Source organism: Peromyscus californicus, unplaced genomic scaffold, assembly GCF_007827085.1.
Source record: "Peromyscus californicus insignis strain IS unplaced genomic scaffold, ASM782708v3 Scaffold_8__1_contigs__length_139910024, whole genome shotgun sequence".
NCBI classification, from domain to species: Eukaryota; Metazoa; Chordata; class Mammalia; order Rodentia; family Cricetidae; genus Peromyscus; species Peromyscus californicus.
The window spans coordinates 100375910-100392155 of record NW_026294606.1 but is presented as its reverse complement, the minus strand read 5'-3'; the positions used below and the strand labels follow the sequence as shown (position 1 = coordinate 100392155).

General features: G+C 49.6%; 1 protein-coding gene across 2 annotated transcripts in view; it reads left to right on the top strand.

The window, feature by feature from the left end:
- The window catches only part of Vac14 (VAC14 component of PIKFYVE complex), a 113705-nt gene that overhangs the window by 66867 nt on the left and 30592 nt on the right, over positions 1-16246 (top strand). For both annotated transcript variants that reach the window (XM_052728234.1, XM_052728235.1), the window contains exon 14: positions 10435-10567. In XM_052728234.1, the coding sequence (XP_052584194.1) occupies positions 10435-10567 (133 nt within the window). The remainder of the gene's footprint in view (positions 1-10434; positions 10568-16246) is intronic.

The window sequence follows — 16246 nt, the reverse complement described above, 5'->3', positions numbered from 1 at the left end:
ACCTCCTGTCCCTCAGCAAAGGAGTCCATTCTCTACCCTGTCTCCAAGTCAGCACATAGGGGCCAGCCCCCCAATTGGGGGACAGATGGCAAAAAGATCAAGCGTGGTGTGCAGAACAGGTAGTAGGAGCTACACTGAGATGGAGAGAAGGCTTTTCCTTAGATGGGGTAGAGGGGGCAGGGAAGAGTCCAGAAGAAAGGAACCCTGCAGTGGTTCTTCCTCCCTAGGAGACAGCACCCCACCATCTTCTCCATCTTTAGGGTGCAGCAGCAGAAGGTTGTATGAGCCTTGGGCAGACTGGGTGCTCCCAGGACCCTCTGTGGTCTTTTCCTTCATCTATAAGCATGTTTTCTCTTCCTTCTGGGCACAGAGAAGTTGACAGCTGAAATGTGGGTTCCTGCTCCTGAGGGTATAAGCCAAGAAACTACTTTAGGCATCCACTCTAGAGTTGGGATCCTGCAAGGTTCCTGGGGGCCATCAGGTATCAAAAGCGTGCTGCTGCTTAGAGACAAGAGCTGCGGGTACTCACATGGCAGAGAACTCAGAATCTCAGCTCCTTTCCCTACGAAAATGTGCAGACCCTGAGGCTGAAGTAGTGGGAGTTCTCACCCTGGTCTGCCGAGGCTATCGAAATGGCTCACATCGGCCAGGGACACTCAGAAGTCATAGGAAAAACAACAGAACATCCCAGATGGGCGGAAAGTCAGTCCTTGGAAGAATCCCAAGGAAGTGCCTAGAGCCGATACTGTGATTTCCTTCACAAACTCACAATACCAGGAGCCAAAACGTTAGCCTGAGCCCTTTATGGAACTTGAGTCTATGAGACCCTCCAGACAGGAGATGCATTCACATCTGCATCCCCACAGCTGGCATCAGAGTTTAGTGTGTTCATGACTCTAGAAGGTCAAGATCAAATCAGTAAGAAAGGAATACAGAAAGCCAACATGCCCTCTGCCCTCTCCTGGCTCAACTGCCTTGAGAGGCCCACGGTGGATGCCATGGATATGTGCAGTGGTGTTGAGGTCAGAAAGCATGCAGGAAATGTCCTCATTGCTCTACGGGCAGCTCTTCCCCAAATTACTTTCTGGGCATGCACTGGGTTCTGTCTCTTTCTGTGCACCCATGTATATGTGCACATGGACAGAGGATGCAAGACCAGCCCTTCTTCCTGTATAGAGTCCACTGTCCTCCACCTCTCCAGGACACAGATCTGAGAACCTGAGACTGCAGCATTGTGTCCCATAAGAGGAAATCACTCCACCCTCCATGCAGGAACTTTAGAAGGCAACGTCAGGGCATCTGCAAGGAAGCCAATGCCCCTCCTTCACATTAGATCTGTACACTTAAATGATGCAGATCCCACACAGTGATGGGGAAGAGACATCACACGTCTGGATGAGTGCTGTGTTGCCCTAAATGCACTACCACAGTGGTTCCCAGGGCACTGGAGACAGAGTTGCCCACATGGGATTTTTCCTCTCACATGACCTACCATAAACATCTCTCTACCCCATCACAGAGACCCAGGTCTGTGTCCCACCTCTTTGTTCTTAACCAAAAAAGAACTACCTCCAGAACAGCAGGAGAGCTGCCTAGGCAAGGGCCTCTGAGGAAAACTGTCTCCCACTCTGGGGCTCCTGGGGCTCAGTCATTTTATACCATCTCTAACTGACTCAGAAATCTTCAAGTGTATTACCAAGCTGTGGAAAGAAGGGACAAGAACCAGGCCTCTGTGGGACCACCCTGACCTACAGAACAATTAGTAGAACCCAAGATCCAATCCATATCTTTTTCTCACAAGGCCTGGACAGCTCTGCTATCCAGCAGGTATCAGACCTGGGGAGACCCAGGTACCCTCAGGGTCGGTCCATGGCCAAGTAAGCAGTAGTGTGGCAGTCTGGGCTAAGTGTCGTCTGCCATGACCTACCTGCTTGCCATGGGCCATTCTTTTTTTTTTTTTTTTTTTTTAAGCAGAGTCTCATGTATCCCAGATTGGCTTTAAATTCATCAGGTAACCAGGGATAACCTTGATTTTTAAATCATCCAGCCTCCACCTCCCAGGTGCTGGGATGACAGGTGTGCACTGCCACTCGGGAGGAGCTAGGGATGACTTTGTCCATGCTCAGCAAGCTTCTATTCCCAACTCCATTGATGACTAAAAACTGTTCATGGCAACATAACCTGCAGGGCTCACTGGTCTGGTGTCTCCACCTCTAGCTCTGAAAGGGGCAAAGGTGAAATGCTCCAATTCCACTTCATCCCCTGCAGCCCAGGCCATTGTGACCAGATGTCAGCAGTATCTTCCTATCACCAGACAAACAAGTTCTGGAAGAAGCCCAGTAGGCTTTCAGGAACTAGGCCATTTCTCCCTGTGGTAACAGTGGTCACAATAGCGGCCATCATTGCATGCACTTACTGAAACCTGGCCCTGCACTAAGCACTTTAGAGGGTTGTTCACCTGGATCGCCCAGCTCCATCCAGCAACTCTGAGAGGAGAGCATGCTTTAGTCCCTTGACTGAGGACTGTGACTGGCATTTGTACTGGCCCAGGAACCCGGCTGTCTAACCCACACTCAGAGGACCATGAGAATCCCATCTTTGCCACCCTTGGCAGCTTCCTTCACCTGAGGGGAGGAGCAGTAGGAACCCAGCTATCTGTCTAAGAGCTGGTCTGGGTGTCCTGTTCCCAGCTCTGGCTCCAACCTGCCAGTTCCCGGACAAGTAGTTCTTTTCTTCACAGTGATTCCAGAGACCCCATTCTGGCCTCAGGCTACATAGAAGGCGCCTCCTTTCCTGTCCTGCTTCCTTCTGCTTACTCTAACCACAGCCGACTGTCACAGCTCCCTTAAGAGCCTTGCCCATTGCTCTTTGACCCTCCAAGCCTCTGTATCCTTTCAGCTTCTGAGAGGTAGCAGAAAGATCTACGCCTGTGGCCTGTAGTGGGTTCCTGCCTCAGGTACCACTTCCCTGTCTTCTAAGCTAGGGTGGAGTACTTGGGGGCTTTGGAAGCTCCTCCATAGCAGGGCTAAGATCAGCACTGTACTGTGAGGAACTGCCTTGGCAGCTGTCCTTAGGATCACAGGACCGCTCGGGTCAGTTCTGGTGAGACCCTCTGCAAGGCTGCCTCCCCTTGAGCCCCTCGTGCTTGTCGGGGTAGATGGTGGAACTGATCTGTGTTCCCTCTTGGCTGTGACCAGCTAAGGCCCTCCTGCCGCCAAGGTGCAGAGGTGTAGGTTCCAATCCTTGGTAACCCAGAGTCATCAGAAATGCAAACACTCAGGTCATCCCTATTTCTAAACTCACCTTTTGTCAGGATCACCAAATGTCTTGTATGTTCTTGTGATCTCAGGCCACAGGAGCTAGGTTTTATTCATGTATGAATCCCTAGCAGCAGGTACCCAGGAAGGATGAGTACTCTTTTTTTAGAGATGATTAAAATGAAGGATGGCCATGAACAGGTCACCAAGGGTGAGCTGAAGTTCCCCGGTCCCATTGTCCAAGAAGGTGTCCCCTTGGGCTGCAACTGAGACTCCTTGTTGGTTGGTCTTGTCAGTCCTAGCTCTCTCCCTTGGCCCTAGGCCTTGCTTCGGTAGCAGCCCTTCCGGATAGCAGATGGCTGTGTGGCCCCACTGCTCCCCTAAAAGCTGAGAATTACTCCTAAGCCCCTCTGTGGCTGAATATCTTGTCTTGTGCTATGAGCCAAACAGCTGGAACGCCTCCTGGATATGGGTGAGGCTCCAGCTCCTGTCTAGGGTGGTTACCTCCGGGATCAGGTCACCAGGGTGGTGGTGTGTCCATGAAGCCATGGAGTGAGTGCTACCTCCATTTCTACAACTCTCTCTCAAAAAAAAAACCAAAAACAAAAAACCCACCAGCATGGCCTCCCTTCCTTCCAGCCACTTAATTCTAGGGGAGTTGCTCTTTCCCACCATTCTCCTTTTGTCCCATACCAGCTTCCCAGTCACTCCCCTCCATGAAGTATGTTTTTTTTGTTGTTGTTGTTATGGTTTGGTTTGGAGTTAGGGTTTCTCTGTATAGCCCTGACTGTCTTGGAGCTTCCTATATAGACCAGGATGGCCTGGAACTCACAGAGATCCTCCTACCTCGGCATCCCAAGTGCTGGGATTAAAGATGTGTGCCGCCACCACCCAGCTTCATGAAGCACTTTGTGTGCCAAGAATGGACTGTACTCCTTTCTCTGAGATGGTCCCAGATGAGAAAGCAGCTCACTGTCTCCATGGTCGGGCTGAATCAGCGACAGGGTCCAGGTCTCCTCTGTTCCTTTGGCCTCCTGGGTGTGCTCTCAATAGCCACTGGCCCTTGTCCTACCTCCTCAAGTCAGCAAATCCTAATAGCTACTCAGTTGGATGGCCCAGATCCCTGGGCCTGACCTCAGCAGGGAAGAAGGTATAGAATGAAACCTTGCAAGTAGAGTCTGAGCTGGGTGGCTAATGTTTTTGCATCTGGTTCTGTTGCACTGTAACTTGGGTTGTGTATTGAGGCCAGAGCTATTTTTATCCTGACATGTGAGGCTCCTTCACGTCATAGCCACAAAACTCAATCCAAAACATCCCAGGGAAGGTTGTTTGTGAGGCTTTCTGCAGATTCTCATGTCGCCACATCAGGTTTCACTTAACAGCATCTGCAGGGCTGGCTCCCCAGCCACCACCACCCCGGCCTGTCTTTGTATACAGAGGACTCCCCACAGCATCTGTCTGCCCCTGAGCAGCCAGTCAGTCACGTGAGCTTCCTTCCAGAGCCCCACAGACTTCTTGCTTGCCCAAACCAGAAATACAAGGCAGATCTGTGTGGCTTGAAGGATTGCACTCTCCCTCACATCCCTGTCCTCTTTGGGTCAGGAAATGGAGATCCTGCTCCTCTCAGCCCTTTAGGAAGAACCCGACACACAGCCCTCTCCTCTCCTTCCTGGCCTGCCAATTCCCACCAAAGCAGCTTGTCCACCATTTGAGTTGGCCTACAAAACTGCACTGGTAATGCTAAGTACTGTCTGCTAGGACACCTCTGTCCAGATGCAGATCTGGGGGGCATGCCCTAAATCAGGCCGAGCCAGGCCCAGCTCTGCCTATCCTCAGGCATGTGCAGCACCAGCCCGTCTTGAGACAGAGCCACTTCAGCTGCACAACCAGATGAGCGAAAGCCGGAGGTGGGCGGAAGAGGCCTGTGGAGGCCGGTGGAGGCGGTTGAGCTGTCCCCTGGGAGGTGCAGGCTGCAGTGAGGCGGAAATCTGCAGTCGCACTCCTGGGGCAAGTTTGTTCTCTCCACCTCCTCCCGAGCCCCACAGCCCTGGCCAAGAACTGTTGAGTTTGGGATGGGGCAGGTGATTCAAGACACTGAGTCAGATTGCTGGGGACTGAGGAGTTTATTAGACGTTCTTTAAACACAACGAACAAGAGAGGCAGAGGGGGCAGCAGCATGGTGGGAGCTCCAGGGAGAACTCAAGACCCAGCAGCAGAAAGAGCCAAGCATGGCAGGGTCCCTAAGAAAATCTGTGCTCAGGCGGCAGAAGACGGGGTCTCTTCTTAGGATGGGGGAGAAGTTCACAGCAAGAAGCTGCAGACAGCCCCCTGACTTCCAGACGGGCAGCAGGGAAGGAGTGCAGAGCAGGACGTGGAACCTCTGATCTAAACTCACTATTCAGGTGAGATTGATGGCATGGGCAGGTCTGCTAGTTGGGGATTCACAGACAGTGCCTGTCGGGCGAGTGGGGATCTGAACAGAGGCTGGATCCCAAGTCTGACAAGACAGCAGGCCTGAAGGCTCCTGGGGTCAGGCAGTTGGGCAAAAGGGAAACTATGGTGACGAGAGCTCTCACAGACCCTGGCCCTGTCACCAGTGAGCACTGACTGCTCCCCTTTCTTTCCCAAGACTCCCAACCCTCCACGGGTGCAGTGGTCTTCCTAGCTGGTGGGGTTCTAAGGTCAGAGGCCCTGCTCCTGATGGTTTCATTCAATACAAGTCAGTCTGGGGTTCTGGGGAGCTCACCCTAAACTGCCACATCTAAGCCTCCTGTCAGCTGAGTCTTGGGAAAGGTACATGGCTCCAGTCTCGGAATACTGGGCTTTTTCTTGTGTGTGGTGTTTGAACAATGGGCTCACTTGAAGGACTGAGCTCACAGGTTTTCCCAGAGGACACTGCTGTAAGAACTAGTCGTTTGTCCCATGTGCTTTTTGTCTCTCCACTAAAGGCCACCATCATTTAGCCTGGGCACTGAAAGTCCATTTGGACCAGTGAGAGCTCTTACTAAAGGAGCAGAGATGTGTGCAGGGTAGCCCCAAGTCATCTCTCCTGTTGTCTTTGGCCAGTCTGTCAGCTGACCTGGGGGGTGGGGCACAGATAACTCCTTTTCTTCTTCCCTGAAGTATCCCAATAGAATTCTGTGAATTTGTTTCAGATCCTAATTCTTCCCGCATTTACAGCGTATTCAGCAGAGAATGAGAACAGTCTTCCCCACACAGTGCTCCAGGACAGGAGGCATTCGCTAATGTCACACTCATCCCATTTATTGAGCACAGACTCGTGGCATGCCTTGTCCAGTACACTACATGTGTTGTCTCAGTTGTTAGGGACTCTTACTGCCCTTACCTATAGATGAAGAAACTGAGGCCAGAGTACCATGCTCAATGCTTTCTTTCCCCTGTCCCTGTGAGGCTGAAACTTCAGTGTTCCCAAAGCACCCAGCTCCTTAGGGCTCCCAGATAGACACAGCCAGGAGAGTGTATTTGTAATTGCTCTCTTCATTAGTTCCTTTGTCCTTTTAAGTACTTTGAAGCCTGGTGGCCTTAGGCCTGGAAATGAGATGGCCCAGGGGTGCATATAGAGAATCAGGAAGGAGACCAGGGCCCAGATAATGCAGAGATACACCCCCAGAAGCTTACAGTTACCTAGATTCCTGTACACATGTCCCTGGGGCTGGGTGGATAGCCAGGCTGTGACAGCCATCACTGAGTGTGTCTCCTGTGGGTGAGGGTGGTGAGGTGGGGCTGCCTGGGCAGCTGTGTCTTCAGCCACTTCTAAGATCAGCCCCGGCTGGGCCTGGAGGTACCTGATCTGTAAGAATGTGACACTTGTTTCTGCAAACAGCCCCTCAAGGCCAGGGAGCCGAGACTTTACCGTTCCAAAGTCACTTAGAACCAGGGCAGCCAGGTGGTCCCCAGCATGGACCTAGAACAACGCATTACAGAAAGTTGAATGAGGCATGTCTTTAAACTGGGCTTTTCACTCAAGATTCCCCAGTGCGATTCCTGAAGGGTTGTCTGGAAGGGTCTTAGATGGAGGATGTTGTCTAGAAGAGTCTTGGGATTTAGGGTAGCAGGATTTGGAAGTGTGGAGGGTTATGTAGAAAGGTCTTGGGATGGAAGGCTGCAGGTTTAGAAGTAAAGGGATCTGTTAAGAGTCTAAGGAATGAGAATGACAAGTTTTAAGGCATCTGCAGCTGGGGGGCTGGCACACACAAAAAAATGTCTTCTAGTTCCCAGCCACTTCCCTATAAAGATCAGGAGAAAACACAGAGGACCCCTGGGGTGTTTCAGTGCCCCTGGAGCCACTGGCCACCAACAGCTCCTCTGGGAGACTTGTAATGCCCTCGGTGGTTTTGTACATTCTTTTATACACTTGGCCTAATATTTCTGGAGGCTCATGTATGCTACCACAGCCAAGCTTGATTTCCAAGGACCCCTACATCCTGTCTACCTGTGCCAGTACCTGCCTGCTCTTTCAGGAAGAGAGACTTCTAGACCAGAGAGAGGCCAGTTGAGAAACTGACAGTCTCTACTGCCTCAATTAGCCTGGCCCTACTTACTCTACTATTTCAAAAGCATGAGCAGCCAAAGAAAAAGTGCCATATTGGACTAGGTTTGTGGGACTGGTGGTGTAACTCAGTAATAGAAGCTCCCTAGCATGTATGCATGAGGTCTGTAGCACCACAAGAGTTGTTTTGTTTTTTACAGTACTGGAAATTTAACCCATGGCCTTGAACACAGTAGGCAAATGCTCTACCATCGAGCTGTGTCCCCAGCCCAAATATTTTTTGTTTCAGAGGACAGTATCAAGAAAGAAGACTAGGGATGTAGCTTTGTAGTGGAGTGCTTTCCTGGCAGAAGTCAGGAGAGACCCACAGAATAGGAGAAAATGCTTATAAACCACCTACCCAGTAAGAACTACGTATATGAAGAACTCTAATAACAAAAAGACAGATGGTTCAATTTTGGAAAAAGGCAAAGGAATTGAGTAGCTGTTTCTCCAGAAAAGATAAACATAAGCACCATAAACATGAGTAACATTATCACTAGAGAACTACAAATCCAAACACAATGAAACACCACTTCCCATCCACTAGGATGGCTATAGTGAAGGACAGATAACATGTGCTGGAGAGAGGACAGAGAAGGGAGAGTCTCCTTTGTAGCCACTATGGAAAATGGCCTGGCAATTCCTCAGGACCCAAACGGTTTCCATGCGGCCCAGCAGTTTGGTTCCTAGGTATATAGCCAAGAGAAAGGAAAATCTATCCATACAGAACCTGTAAGCATGACTGTTTACAGCAGCATTATTCATAATAGCCACAGAGTGGAAACCACCAAGTACTCACCATTTGATGAATTAACAAATACAATATGACCATTGGTTGGCCATAAAAATGAATAAAGAATGGATATACACAACTAGGATGAGCCTTGAATATGTGATGCATGAAAGAAGCCATAGTGGGTTCCATTTATTCATGCAAAATGTCCAGAATAGGTAAGTGTATAGATAAGGATTTGTTTTCAGGGCCTGGAGGAGAGACTAGGAAGTAAAGGTAATACAGGATCCCAATAGAGGGATAATTAAAGTATTCCACAGCTAGTAGTGGTTTCTGTACAGCAAAGAATATTCTGAAAACTTGGTATGCTTTGAAAGGCATACTTTATGGGGCAAGGATGAGACTAACAATGCTGTTTTTAACAAAGATGTCCTGATATTGCATTGGGCAGACTGAAAAATCCCACCATCCTTGTCACCCCTTTCCAGCAGTCTACAGTGGAGTCACCATGCATTAGAAAGGAAGGAGGATCCTGGGGGGGGTGTGACTAGCCCACAGCAGAACAACCCAGCAGCCTTCCTCTTGAAGCTTCACCAAGGGCACATATGCAAGAGCAGGCTGGAGGAGTGCTGGTGTGAGGCTCTGAGCATGTTTCCAGCTGAGGCATGTTTGTGTTACACAGCCAGCCAGGGCTTTGCAGGTTTTTAGAGTAACACCCTAAAAGAGCACCTTAACCCAGTGGATCCCAATGCTTGGTGAGGATCCAAACAAGTCACCTGTTTGCTAGTGTTAGCCCAGTCAACATGTGCATGATTTATGTTTTTTCTCAACACTATGAAAGGAATTTATCTTGTGCCTCATGGGGGTTTGCTAGCTTTGCTGACCACGGAGAAGTTGCACCTAATGTCTTTTTGTTTTAGTTTGGTTTGGGGGTTTTTTTGTTCATTTTTGATGGGGATGTTTGGTTTTTGTTTGTTTGTTTGTTTGTTTGTCTGATTTGGTTTTTCAAGACAGAGTTTCTCTGTGTAGACCAGGCTGGCCTCAAACTTAGAGATCTACCTGCTTCTGCCTCCTAGGTGCTGGGATTAAAGGTGTGTGCCACCATGCCCAGCTGTCTATCTAAACTCTTTATTCTCTGGCCACTGATAGTCCTTAATTTTGCAAAGTAAACCTACATGTATCTAGTTTGTTTGGATAGTGGGGAGAACTGTGTTCATTTGTTTTTATTTTTTTAAGATTTGTTTTATTTTGTATTACATGTATATGTGTGTAACCATCTGTGGGTATATGCACATGAGTACAGATTCAAGTGGAAATTAGAAGATAGTGTCAGATCCCCTGAAGTTACAGGTGGTTCTGAGTTGCCTGGTGTGTGTACTAGGAATCAAAGTCAAGTCCTCCACAGCAGCAGTACATGCCCTAACCACACAGCCATCTCTCCAAGTCCTGTTTGGATTTTCTTTTTCTTTTTCTTTTTTTTTTCCCAAGACAGGGTTTCTCTATGTAGTTTTGGTGCCTGTCCTGGATCTCACTCTGTAGACCAGGCTAGCCTTGAACTCACAGAGATCCACCTGGCTCTGCCTCCCGAGTGCTGGGATTAAAGGTGTGCGCCACCACCACCCAGCCTGTTCGGTTTTTATTGTAGTACCTAATGGAGGTCTTACCCATGATCTTCACTGAGTGCTATGGGAATAGATGGAGGAGTGAACCAGTAAACTGTATGTGCTTGTTCATACTCATAAAGTCCTTGCCTTCCTGTCTGTGGCCCTTGATTGGAGATTTTTCTCCCATCTTTTTACACACACACCTTTGACATTTACGATTGTATTCTGTCTCTCACCCTGTAGACACACAATCAAGAGTAAATCCTGGCTCTGTTTCTTTCTCTGCAGGTACCAAAGGCTTAGAATGCTCTCCTTCCACCCCCACCATGAACTCCTACTTTTACAAGTTCATGATCAACCTTCTGCAGACATTCAGCAGTGAACGGAAGCTGCTGGAGGCCAGAGGCCCGTTCATCATCAGGTCAGCCCTATGTGCCTCAGCTTTGAATCTCTCACTGAATATGGTGGCACAGGAGCCACCTGCTTCCCTTTCTTTCTCCTCCCCCTTTTCCTGACTTTGCATTGTTCTTGGAAGAAATGAAGAAGGTTCTTCCCTCACAATAGATTGTGGTACTACCAACGTGAAGCAGGTAGTCCTTGGCATTTCTTTAAAAACTGAGTTAAGTGTTTATTTCTTGAAAGTATTTCCCTTCTGGTAAAATATCCTCTCCATAAGTGCCACCATTGTTCTTTGGAAGAAGAAAGTAAGCGAGCCAGACAGAACATGACAGGGGCTGGATCCTAGCAACTAACTAGCACAGGATTTGGCCAGTTCAGTGAAGCCAGGTTCTTGAATTGACTGAACCTAGCCTTGGACAGGTCTGAGAACTTGTCGTCCATAGCATCATAAAGCAGCATCACCAAGAAGAGTGCCCAGTGTCACCTTCAGGCTAGTGAAAGCTAGATCAAGAACAAAAATTCCTGCAGACTTCCCAACAAAGCCATGTGGAAGAGCCTTCCAAATGGTCCTAGAATCTCTACAGCAGTAGATCTTAGGTCTGCTTATTAAAACCTGCCTAGGCCTCTCTCTTGACCAGTGGAATCAAAACCTCAGGGTGGTGGGGTTCTTAATGTGGCTGAGGGTGCTTAGGGAGCAGTCTGTATTGGTGTGTCCACCAGGGTGGAGGAGCTGGGTACCCCAGCAGAGCCCCAGTTTACACAGAGAACTTGATGTCAGGAATGCACATGAAGAGTTTATTTTGCTGTGAACCTGAACAAAGTTGAGCAGAGCTCACAGACCCTCTTCTCGTCCTCTGGGGACTCAGTATACCCAACATGGCAATCACTCAAGAGCTATGCTGAGTTCTGAGTGAGAGGACATCAAGGCCAGCCTCCAGACCAGGCCTCACTCGACCCATCACAGCCATAGAGGGTCTCTTAGCCCTGGGCACTGGCACAAACAACCCAGTTACGTCGGTTCTTAGCCTTACTCAGAGGTCAGTCAGTTAGAAGCTACATGACGGGGAATGATGGGACCAGATTTCTGGCTGTGTTGGGAGAATGGGTTAGAAGTCTAAGGTGGATAGACAGCTGGGATGCTGTGGTCTAGATGAGCCTGGCTGACTATCAAGGGCCTGGGCAGCAGTGCTGATTGAGGCTGAAGTGCAGGAGGGACAAGGGGAGGAGTCATAAGAGCATGCAGGCCCTGAGCCCTGAGAGAGTATCAGAGTGAAGACAGTCACTTGCTTGAGTTTGAATTGCTTTGAGAACATCAAAAGTAAAATGTCGAAGCAGCAGTTTGATGCATCAAAGAGAGACCTAGTTCTAAGATGCAAGCCTGGAAATGGATGATGTAGTCACTCAGTCAACAGATAATTACTCAGCAGCAGTCCTGTGTACAGTACAGTTCTAGTTGGTCCTGCCCTGTAGAGTTTTCATTTTTAGGGAATAAGAGGAGCTGAGTGAGGGAAGGAGTCTGAGGTTGAGCCCTAAGAATCTTCATGGGTGCTGGTTGGGCAAAGGGAGAAGCCAGAAGAGGAGGCTGAGAAGGGCCAGTAGAAAGGTGGAAGGAAGTGGGGGCAGTGCGGGAAGAAGAAGCTTGAAGATCTGGGAGCTGAGCTGAAGCCTGCTCACCCACAGAGTGGGCTCAGGGGGTGGAAGGGAAGAAGAGGGAATGTGATGGAGAGGCCTGTCTGCGAGGGGGAGGGGACACAGGCCAGATGAAGGTCAGAGAGTGCAGTTGAAGATACCCTGAGAGCTAGGCCAAAGGACTGACTCGTGAGAAGGGACAGAAAGAATAGTAGGACCACAGCAGGCAGAAGGGGCTTCTGATGTCTGAACTCCCAAAAGGATATCCCTGTGGTCTGGAGAGGTTATCAGCCCTCAGTGCTGTGGGCATTTGAATCCAGGTAATTCTTTGTGGTGGAGCTGTCGGATGTTTAAACAGCATCCCCAACTTCTACCCACCAGGTGCAAGTCGCACCTGCCCCCACCTATTTTGAACAATCAAAAATGTTCAGAGACTGGGCAGGTAGCTCAGATGTAGAGCATCTGCCCAGTGTGCTTGAGGCCCAAGAGTGTACCGGTTGAGACCACTGTTAATCTAGAAATGGCCGAAGTGGCAGTAGCACAGTGGATGAGTGCGTGGTACCACTACGAACGGATTTTTACCTCATTGGCCAAAATAAGAAGATCACTGTGGGGGTTTTTTCCCCCATGGAGTTGGACAGTTCCAGTTAAGAGGTTGAAGCAGACGTGAGATATAATACCAGGGACCCACCCATATCAGAACAACAGAATGTCCTCACATGAGTGACCGTTAACTTCATGTGGTTTTCCAGACTGCAGGGGTCTCAGCACTCTTGATGAGCAGTCTTCATCTGGTAGACTCGGGGAACCAGTAAAGAGAGGGGGCTTTGGAAAAGGTAGGGGTAGACAGCTTACTCTCTGGAGAACAGGGCTGCCCTGGGTTTTCCATGCCTTCCTAGCTGCAGACTTAAGTCTTGAAGTGGGAGTTTAAGATGGTACCCAGCATCCCCAGACTGCACACAGCAGAAATGCAGGTGGTATGGACATGCTTGGCCTCCTCCCTACCTGAGACTCCATAAAGCTGGTAGTCAGGCCACTACCATGTTTCTGTTTACAGACTTCAGGCCAGTAAGAGTTTGCTGGCTTCTTAGTGTCTGGGAATGATAAGAATTCTCATTTTTGCTTAAGGGAAAGTGTGCTTAAGAAGCAGTGTGCCAGCTAGGATTGCCTGGAGCTGGACTGCACACTCCTTACTCTGATTCAGCACCCACTATGTTGTCCCTCTCGGGTAGATGACAGAACTTGGAACCTCAAGGACTCCTGAACATCTGCATGCTAAGGAACCTGGGGCCGGGACTATGGTCCCAGCTCTTCAGAGGGCTCAAGAGCAGGGCCTGTGGGTCATCTCTCCTTGTCCTCTGGGGACTTGGAATATCCAGCATGGCAACCACTTGCTGTTCAGAGCTCAGTTACCTCAAAAACTTTGCTGGGTTCTGAGAGGTCATCAAGGCCAGGCCTCACCCTACCCAGCACAGCCACAGAGGGTCTCATCCCTGGGTCCTGGCGCAACAGTCCTTCACTAAGATCTCTTCTTGGCCTTTGCTCTAGCCATCCAGCTTATCTGCCTCCGTGCCCTAAAACCTGTACCTGAGAACCTGCTGCCTCCCAAGCCAGTGCCCAGCCACTACTGACCAGTCCTCTAGTCACTGTCTCAGACACCCAGTGTGGACTCTGAGGGCACACAGACCAGAATCTGGCATCATAGACGTGCAACTCCCTCCCTGCTTCCGTAGTTGCACAAGAGACTAAGCCCTTCGATGAGGTGGGGTGGTTGGCTGCATCCTGCATCTTCATTTTATAGAATTCTTTTCTGCTAATAGCTTTGAAGAGGGAACATACTAAAACTGGGTATTGTGATTCACAACTGTTATCCCAGCACTGGGGAAGCTGAGGTGAGAGGATTGCTGTGAGGTCAAGGCCAGCCTAGGCTACATAGTGACCTAAACAAGCCTGAGCTACACTGGCACCAGGACTTGAGTTCATATCCCCACAGCCTATATCAAAGCAGGGCATGGCAGTGTGTGCCTGTAACTCTCGTGTTTGGTGTGGGGGACAGGTAGATCCCTGAAACTCCCTGGCTATCTGGATTCACCGAGTTGGTGAACTTCAGGCTCAGTGAGAGACCCTGTGCCAGTCAATCAATAAATAAGTTTGGAAAGCACTCAAGGAAAGACACTGGACGTTGACCTCAGGCCTCCTCATGCCAAAAAAAGAACGGCCTGAAGGGTATGTTAATGGCACACGCACTAATGGAGCCACAGGCCTGATGAGGAACGCGATAGATGGCCTCTCAACCCCTCCTTCAGCTGCTCACTTGTTCCTCTCGGTCCTAATTCGGCACACTGATAAAGGTTGCTCCTATGAACAAGTTAGAAGCCATTATTTGTGCAGTGATATGTTTAGGGCCCAGGGCAGCTGCCATTGGTAGGAAGACAAAGGCATCCAGAGCTCCTGAGAACAAATGTCTAGTGGGTTCTCAGCTCAGAGAGAGAATTTTCTTTAGTCTCCTCACCCCACACTGTTCCCAGACTGCACCTTGATGTGGAACCAGAGACAGGCATGGAAGACCAGAGCTCCAGCTTGGCCTCAGTGTCCACCCAGCTCCTTACCTTGTAGACAGACATAGTCATCTAGGTCATGGATTGAGATTGAGGGAGCCAGTGGCGCCAAGCCCTCATTTTTCAGCCGGCCTCACCGGCCCTAACCTAGGTCTAGGCTATCCTTGGTTTGGTTGTAGGGAAGTTGAGGCCCAGCCTCCGTTGGAGGAAGATGGCACACACACAGGGCAGGGTACCCAAGATTTGCCCACACACCCTCAAAGCTTAAGGAAGTATGTGGCATTTGGAGTGAGGCTTAGATTCTGTCTTAGTTAGGGTTACTATCGCTGTTATGAAACACCATAACCAAAATCAACAGGGGAGGAAAGGGTTTATTTTGGCTTATACTTCCACATCACTGTTTATCATCAAAGGTTGTCAGAGCAGGAACTCAAACAGGGCTGGAATCTGAAGGCAGAAGCTGATGCAGAGGCCATGGTGGGTTACTACTTACTGGCTTACTCCTTACAGGCTTGCTCAGCCTGCTTTCTTATAGAACCCAGGACCATCTGCCCAGAAGTGGCCCCACCCAAAATGGGCTGGGCCCTCCCACCTCAATCACTAATTAAGAAAATACCCTACAGGCTTGCCTACAGCCCAGTCTTACAGTGGCATTTCCTTAATTGAGTTCCCACCTTTCAGATGACTCTACCTTGTATTAAGTTGACATAAAAACTAGCCTGCTAGCACAGGTTCAAATCCCAATTCCTCTCAGTTGTAACCTTTGTAACCATGTGACATGCTTCCGGATCCTTCCTGCTCTGTCCATAAAACACAGACGTTAATGAAATGTTAATGGTACCCATCTAGCCATTCTATGGTGAGACTGAGTCAGCTCCAATGGGTTCCAGCCCCAGTGCTGGTGATGTTTGATGGAGAACTGCTCTCCAGCCCCTGACATGAGCATGGCCTCCACTTCCCCTGGTGGTCTGTGGAGAACAGGAACAGGCTTCATGGGAGAGTGGGATAATTAAACCTTGTGTCCTAAAAGCTAGCTTTGCTGCCCCAGTGACCAGGACACCCACCGGCGCCCAGCTCGGCCCCACTAAAACAACTCTCCTAAAGTAGGTGTTGGTGTGCATTGCCCTCCTCCAGCTTCTTCCTACCCTCCATGCTAATGCTAGCTGAACAAATCCAGGCCTTGTGTGCCTGTGAACCACCCCACTTATACACAGGAGAAAAGGAAAGGAGGGAGAAAAGCTAGCCTCTTTGATAAGCTGTGATATGAACTCTGGCGTAACCCAACAGCTGTGATCTTTACAAGCCCGCTTCTGTGCTGGGAAGTAGCAAGTCTGAAGACACTCCACTCTGCCTGCCAACAGGGCCTCTGGCCAGCCTTCTTTGGCTCCATCAACTGAGAGTTTTCCCCTCCTCTTCCTCCCTGCTGCCTTGCAAAGAGCACTTGCCAGAGAATGCTTTCAATTGTAACAAGCCACTGTGTGCTGTGAATGCAAGGTCTGCAGCCTGACTGCCCA